This window comes from Amblyraja radiata, chromosome 4, assembly GCF_010909765.2.
Source record: "Amblyraja radiata isolate CabotCenter1 chromosome 4, sAmbRad1.1.pri, whole genome shotgun sequence".
In the NCBI taxonomy this organism is placed as follows: Eukaryota; Metazoa; Chordata; class Chondrichthyes; order Rajiformes; family Rajidae; genus Amblyraja; species Amblyraja radiata.
Genome location: NC_045959.1, coordinates 114531058 through 114539217, shown reverse-complemented (window position 1 = coordinate 114539217; position 8160 = coordinate 114531058). Strand labels below are relative to the sequence as shown.

The 8160-nt window shown below is 51.8% G+C and overlaps 1 protein-coding gene across 1 annotated transcript in view; it reads right to left on the bottom strand.

The window, feature by feature from the left end:
* Positions 1-849: 849 nt before the first annotated feature.
* The window catches only part of wnt9a (Wnt family member 9A), a 76470-nt gene continuing 69159 nt past the window's right edge, over positions 850-8160 (bottom strand). Inside the window, exon 5 of the mRNA XM_033020417.1 lies at positions 850-2094. Within this exon, the coding sequence (XP_032876308.1) occupies positions 1600-2094 (495 nt within the window). The 3' untranslated portion in view covers positions 850-1599. The remainder of the gene's footprint in view (positions 2095-8160) is intronic.

Here is an 8160-nt window from a genome sequence, read left to right as displayed (position 1 = left end):
CATTCGGCCTAATTCTACTCCTATATCATGTGAATTTGGGATATGCAGGTCCCATGGGCCACCAAGATATCTCCAAGATAAACAGGGGATATGGGGAGAAGGCAGGAACGGGGTACTGACTGGGGATGATCAGCCATGATCACATTGAATGGTGGTGCTGGCTCGAAGGGTCAAATGGCCTACTCCTGCACCTATTGTCTATTGCCACTCTTCCCAGAACAATTTCTTGCGTTCTTTTAAAGCATCTTGTGTTAAAGGATGTTTGTGTTAAATCTTATTGTGTATTGTGTGTTCTCTTTTGAAGTGTATCGCTGCTGGCAAATTCATATCACTGCACCTTCGGGTGAAATTGACATTGACTTTGTTTTCCCGATTCTACTTGGAGCGAGGAGGGAAACCAGAATCGTCCAGAATGCTGGAAACCAAGTCAGATAGAAGTTCAGGAGATCGCGGTTAAATGAACGGTGGGGGGGGTCTCACACAGTCTCTGCTGCCCACCGGGCTTGCCGTCTGCTCATCCTCCGCCCCCCCCCAACACCCCCCCCCCACCATTCATTGCCCTCGATGGGGGGCACGTTCAGCACACAAGGGCAGTACACCCTACCCCCCGGGATCCAGACTACTGAGCAGGGCCTGAAAATACCAGGTCTATGTTTCTATGTCTCCCCGAGACCACGTGGGTTTTCTCCGAGATCTTCGGTTTCCTCCCACACTCCAAAGACTTTTTATAGGTATGTATAGGTATGTATTGGCTTGGTATAAATGTAAAAAACTGTCCCTAGTGTGTGTCGGATGGTGTTAATGTGCGGGGATTGCTGGTCGGCGCGGACCCGGTGGGTCTAAGGACCAGTGCAATGGATAGCTGGGTGAAATTGCTCTCCGTACAAGATGGAGAGGCTCTAGTGTGTAGCGGGTGGATGAGAAAAGTGGGATAGCATTGAACGGTTCGGCGTGGACTCGGCGGGCCGAAGGGCCTGTTCCCATGCTGGACCTTTCGACCAAAGTCTGTCACCCTATGTCGTTGGTTACAAATGGCCTTGACAATCTATTTCTTCACAGTTGCACCCTTTGATGGAGTTGTCGAGCCTTTCCCGTCTCTCCACGCTCCCAATATTTGGGAAGCTTCATTGAGAAAGTTTGTTCAGTGGAACTTCAATGTGGGGGGGGGGGGGGGTTGCTTTGGACCTCTGAGCGGGTTGGCCTGAACGAAGGCCAGCGGTCATTTTTTAATTGGAGCCAAAAGTTGTCCAACCTCCGAGCCATTTGCTCCTAGTGGCCCCAGGTCTTCACGCCACGCGTTAAAGTTCACTCCTCGGCAGTTCACCGTGCCCCGCGACGGCTGGTGGGGGAGCAAAGATACTTTGGTGGGGAGTTGAAGCCGACTTACGACCGTCCCAGCCAGTCAAGCGCAACTTGCCGCGGTCGTTGGAGTCGTGGATAGTCGCCGGAGACAGTCTGCTTCTGGGATTTGACTTTGTCCTTTCTTCGAGCGGGTCCATTCCCCCCCCCCAAACCACCCCCCTCACACACACACACACTACTCCCCCATCTCCGCTCTGCTCCCTTGCCCTCTCTCTCAGCTCGACTCTGCCAAGCGGGCTAGTCTTTGCATGTGTAGATCTCCTCCTGTTGCATGCATTGCTTGCACTCCACGTAGCAACACCAGCGCACCTGGCACTGGCACGGCCTCTTCACCTCCCTGCTCTGGGTGTTGTGGCCCCTGCCACAGCAGATGCTCTCGCAGTTCTTGTCCTTGTAGCACTTCCTGGTGGCGGTGCCCGGCGAGTACTTGCTCGGCCGGCAGAAGCTGGGCGAGTCGTCGATGTACACCAGGTCAGTAGTCCTTGGGATCTGGTGGTGGTGGGCGGCAGCAGCGGGGGCGGCGGGGGCGGGGGGCTTCTTGGGCGGCGTGATGTCCCCCTCGCCCGTTGCCTCGTTGGTGGTGCTGCCCACCTTCAGTGCCGTCTCGTACTTCAGCTTCAGCAGCTTGCCGATCTCATGGAACGGGGCCAGCTGCCTCCAGCAGGTCCGCACCGTGCAAGATCCTGATACACCGTGGCACTTGCAGGTTGTCTCCACCCCAGACTTGATCACCTGTGGACAGGACAGAAATACACACCTGAGTCATTGAGTCAAAGAGACAGAGTCACAGTCACAGAGTCACAGAGACCCAAAGACAGTGGTGGACTGGCCAGGGTGTCAGCTTGCCCGATGGCAAGTGGGCCCCTGATGAAGTGGGCCCCCTATATCAAGTGGGCCCCTGATGAAGTGGGCCCCCTATATCAAGTGGGCCCCTGATGAAGTGGGCCCCCTATATCAAGTGGGCCCCTGATGAAGTGGGCCCCTTTTGTCTCCTGGCAACCAATATTTTTAGACCCAGTCCGCCACTGCTTAGAGACTCAGAGACACAGAGACACAGGGTCACAGAGACACAGAGTCACAGAGACACAGAGACACAGAGACACAGAGACACAGAGACACAGAGTCACAGAGACACAGAGACACAGAGACACAGAGACACAGAGACACAGAGACACAGAGTTACAGAGACATGGAGACACAGAGACACAGAGACACAGAGACACAGAGACACAGAGTTACAGAGACATGGAGACACAGAGACACAGAGACACAGAGTCACAGAGACTCGGAGACACGGAGTTACGGAGACACAGAGACACAGAGACACAGAGACACAGAGACACAGTCACAGAGACACAGAGACACAGAGACACAGAGTTACAGAGACACAGAGACACAGAGACACAGAGACACAGAGACACAGAGACACAGAGACACGGAGACACGGAGACACAGAGACACAGAGACACAGAGACACGGAGACACGGAGACACAGAGACACAGAGACACAGAGACACAGAGACACAGAGACACAGAGACACAGAGACACAGAGACACGGAGACACAGAGACACAGAGACACAGAGACACGGAGACACAGAGACACAGAGACACAGATACACAGAGACACAGACACAGAGACACACAGAGACACGGAGACACAGAGACACAGAGACACAGAGACACAGAGACACAGAGACAATCATAGATTCGTAGTCTTATTTATAGGTTCAGAGAGTCATAGTCATCGCCAGACAGTCATAGAATCAGATTCATAGAATGATAGTCCTTGTCATAGCCATGTTCACATAGTCATGGAGACATAGCCTAATAAACCCAGAAAGCCCTCAGGTCACGGGACGAAGGCAGGACAATGGGGTTGAGAGGGCGAGATTGATCAGCCTTGATTGAATGGCGGAGTCGACTTGATGGGCCGAATGGCCTAATTCTGCTCCGATGACATGAACCTATGATGTTATGCAACATCACCTATCCATGTCCTCCAGAGATGCTGAGTTACTCCAGCACTTTGTGCCTTTCTTCGTAGAAAGCACCATCTGCAGTTCCTCGTTTAGTTTAGTTTTGAGATACAGCGCCGGAAACAGGCCCTTTCCCACCGAGTCCGCGCCGACCAGCGATCCCCGCACACTAACACTATCCTACACACAAGAGGAGTCGAATATAGGAGCAAAGAGGTCCTTCTGCAGTTGTACAGGGCCCTAGTGAGACCACACCTGGAGTATTGTGTGCAGTTTTGGTCCCCTAATTTGAGGAAGGACATTCTTGCTATTGAGGGAGTGCAGCGTAGGTTTACAAGGTTAATTCCCGGGATGGTGGGACTGTCATATGCTGAGAGAATGGAGCGGCTGGTCTTGTACACTCTGGCGTTTAGAAGGATGAAAGGGTATCTTATTGAAACATGTAAGATTATTAAGGGTTTGGTCACGCTAGAGGCAGGAAACATGTTCCCGATGTTGGGGGAGTCCAGAACCAGGGGCCACAGTTTAAGAATAAGGGGTAAGCCATTTAGAACGGAGACGAGGAAACACTTTTTCTCACAGAGAGTTGTGAGTCTGTGGAATTCTCTGCCTCAGAGGGCGGTGGAGGCAAGTTCTCTGGATGCTTTCAAGAGAGAGCTAGATAGGGCTCTTAAAGATAGCGGAGTCAGAGGATATGGGGAGAAGGCAGGACTGGGGAACTGATTGGGGATGATCAGCCATGATCACATTGAATGGCGGTGCTGGCTCGAAGGGCCAAATGGCCTACTCCTGCACCTATTGTCTATTGTCCATAGTCTATTGACATTTTTACATTTATACCCAGCCAATTTATTGGCAAACCTGTGCGTCTGTAGTGTGGGAGGAAACTGAAGATCTCGGAGAAAACCCAGGGCAGGTCATGGAGTCATAGAGTGATGCAGTGTGGGAAACAGGCCCTTCGGCCCAACTTGCCAACAATGTCCCGGCTACACTGGTCCCATTTGGCCCATATCCCGTCCTCTTCATGGGGAAAACGTGCAAACTCCACACAGGCAGCGGCCTGTAGTCGGGATCGTACCCGGCGCAGCAGGCGCTGTGAGGTGGCGACTCTACGCGCGTTTGTCCCCCTCGTGAACCCCAGCCTGCACCTCCTCGCACATGCGTTTTGCGTGGGTTTTGAATGAGTTAAGCTTGTGCTGGAGTCAGGCTGGGAGTTTGTATTTTTTCCGTCAGATTTACATTACTTGCCCCATACCCTTCTCTCCCCAAGGACACCTCCACTGGTGATGTCATGCGTTGACTTGCTGCCATGCTCTGTGCATTTATCTGTCAGGCCCATGACATCAACTCATGGAAAAGTCTGTCTGCAACGGCACGCGTCATCGCGCTAGTAACATGGGAGACTTCAGCAACCGAGGGATCCTCAGCAACCAACACGCCCTCATTAACAGAGGGGTCCTCTTCCCCACCGAGTTGCGTTAACAGCACGAGAATGACCCCCAGGAAGGATCGGGTTAACCAAACCTGTGAAGGCAGGCCCAATGCCAGCATTTATTTCCCGAGGGCTAGAATACCAAAAACAAACAAACAGGGATGTAATGCTGAGAGCCGGTGGCCTAGGCCGCATTTGGAGTATTGTCAGCTCAAGAGAGAGCTAGACAGGGCTCTTAAAGATAGCGGAGTCAGGGGATATGGGGAGAAGGCAGGAACGGGGTACTGATTGGGGATGATCGGCCATGATCACATTGAATGGCGGTGCTGGCTCGAAGGGCCAGCACCGCCATTCAATGTGATCATGGCCGATCATCCCCAATTTAGGGCCCCATAATCTGAGGAAGGATGCGCTGGGCTCTGGGGAGGGTCCAGAGGAGAATGAGTGGGTCAACGTACGATGGAGGGTTTGACGGCGCTGGGCCTGTACTCAATTTAGAAGGACGAGGGGGTGAGGGGGCCTCGTTGAAACTCACCGAATAGTGAAAGGCCTGGATAGAGTGGATGTGGAGAGGATGTTTCCACTAGTGGGAGAGTCTAGGACCAGAGGGCTCAGCCTCAGAATTAAAGGACGTTCCTTCAGGAAGGAGATGAGGAGGGATTTCTTTAGTCAGAGGGTGGTGGATCTGTCCCCCACCCCCCCACGTTCAGCCTGAAGAAGGGTCCAAATCCCGAAACATCACCCATTTTCTCCAGTTCAGTTCAGTTTAGTTTATTGTCACATGTACCGAGGTACAGTGAAAAGCTTTTGTTGCGTGCTATCCAGTCAGCGGAAAGACAATACATGATTACAATCAAGCCGTCCACAGTGTATAGATACATGATAAGGGAATAACGTTTAGTGCAAGGCAAAGCCAGCAAAGTCCGATCAAGGACAGTCCAAGTGTCACCAATGAGGTAGATAGTAGTTCAGGACCGCTCTCTGGTTGTGGTAGGATGGTTCAGTTGCCCGATAACAGCTGGGATGAAACTGTCCCTGAATCTGGAGGTGTGTGTTTGCACACTTCTGTACCTCTTGCCCGATGGGAGAGGGGAGAAGAGGGAGTGGCCGGGGTGCGACTGGTCCTTGATGATGCTGCTGGCCTTGCCGAGGCAGCGTGAGGTGTAGATGGAGTCAATAGAAGGGAGGTTGGTTTGTGCGATGGTCTGGGCTGCGTCCACAATTCTCTGCAATTTCTTGCAGGTCTTGGATGGAAACCATGCTGTGATGCATCCAGGGATGCTGCCCGACCCGCTGAGTTACTCCAGCACTTTGTGTCTTTCTTTGGTCTAAACCAGCATCTGCAGTTCCTTGTTTCTACTCTTGACATTGACACCAATAAATAGCACTGAAGTGGACAAAAAATGCTGGAGAAACTCAGCGGGTGAGGCAGCATCTATGGAGAGAAGGAATAGGCGACGTTTCCGGTCAAGACCCTTCTTCAGACTGATGTCGGATGGGGGGGGGGTGGGAGCGGGAAAAAGAAAGGAAGAGGCGGAGACAGTGGGCTGTGGGAGTGCTGGGAAGGGCAGGGGAAGGAGGGAGAAAGCAGGGACTACCTGAAATTGGAGAAGTCAATGTTCATACCGCTGGGGTGTAAACTACCCAAGCGGAATATGAGGTGCTGCTCCTCCAATTTGCGGTGGGACTCACTCTGGCCATGGAGGAGGCCCAGGAATTCTCTAATTTAAGGTAGTCCTTGCTTTCTCCCTCCTTCCCCTCCCCCTTCCCAGCTCTCCCACATAGCCTACCGTCTCCGCCTCTTCCTTTCTTTTTCTCGCCTTCCCCCCCCCCCGTAGACAACAGTCTGCAGAAGCGTCTCGACCCGAAGCGTCACCTACTACTTTTCTCCATAGATGCTGCCTGACCTGCTGAGTTTCTCTGGCATTTTTTGTCTACTTTCGATTTTTCCAGCATCTGCAAGAGACAATAGACAATAGGTGCAGGAGTAGGCCATTCGACCCTTCGAGCCAGCACCACCATTCAATGTGATCATGGCTGATCATCCACAATCAGTACCCCGTTCCTGCCTTCTCCCCATATCCCCTGACTCCGCTATTTTTAAGGGCCCTATCTAGCTCTCTCTTGAAAGCAGGGGAGTTCTGCATCTGCAGTTCCTTCTCAAACAGTAAATAGCACTGTGTTACCGAGACAGTGGGGATTTAACAGAGGAAATGATCACTCCTTAATACAAGAGAATTAATAGGAAGAAGCGTTTATGAACGTTGACTTCTCTAACTTCAAGTAACCCTTGCTTTCCCTCTCTCTCCATCCCTCCCCCATCCGAGTCCTCCGACTAGTTTGACCGTCCTCCTGTTTAAATTTTACTGATTGCACGCCTCGTTGTAACCTTCCCCTCCGCTAACAACGATGCATTCGACATTTTCCTTGAATTTTGTCCCCGTTGATGTCTCCTTTTCACACCTCACCCTTCCTTATCTCTGTGACTCCCTCGGTGCCTTTTTCTCTTTCTTAACAGGAAGAAATCCATTCTCCATGCAATTTGTTCTGGATGTGTGGGGATCGGAGCATCTTTGATCATTCCAAATTCCTTCACTGCACGGTTTGTTCAGCTATTTCAAACACAGATTAGCATCAGCCACACCACTCATAGGAATTTAGAGTTATATATCAGACTGAGGTCGGCTCAGCGGTAGAGTTCCTGCAATACAGCGCCGGAGACACGGGTTCGACCCTGGTACAGAATCTGACCACGAGGGTTTTCTCCGGGTGCTCCGGTTTCCTCCCACATTCCAAAGACTGGGGGTTTGTTGGTTAATTGGCTTCTGTGAATTGTTCCTGGTGTGTAGGATATTGCTTGTCTACGGGTCAGCATCGGACTCTGTGGGCCGAAGGGCCTGTTTCCTTGCTGTGTCTGTGAAGTCTACAATCTGAAGGATAGGTTTAGAGGGATATGGGCCAAACACAGACAGGTGGGACTGGTGTAGCTGGGACATTGTTGGCTCCAGTCACAGAGTGATACAGCGTGGAAACACAGGCCATTCGGCCCAACTTGCCCATGCTGGCCAACAATGTGTTTAAGAAGGAACTGCAGATGCTGGAAAATCAAAGGTAGACACAAGTGCTGGAGAAACTCAGCGAAGGAATCCTTCGCTCCATAGATGCTGCCGCACCCGCTGAGTTTCTCCAGCACTTTTTGTCTACCTTTGATTTTCCAGCATCTGCAGTTCCTTCTTAAACACATTGTTGGCCAGCATGGGCAAGTTGGGCCGAAGGGCCTGTGTTTCCACGCTGTATCACTCTGTGACTCTATGACTCCATGAAGTGGAAAACTGAGAGAGCCAAGGTGGCATTGAAGGAAGTAATGAAACTGCTCCAGATTTTCATC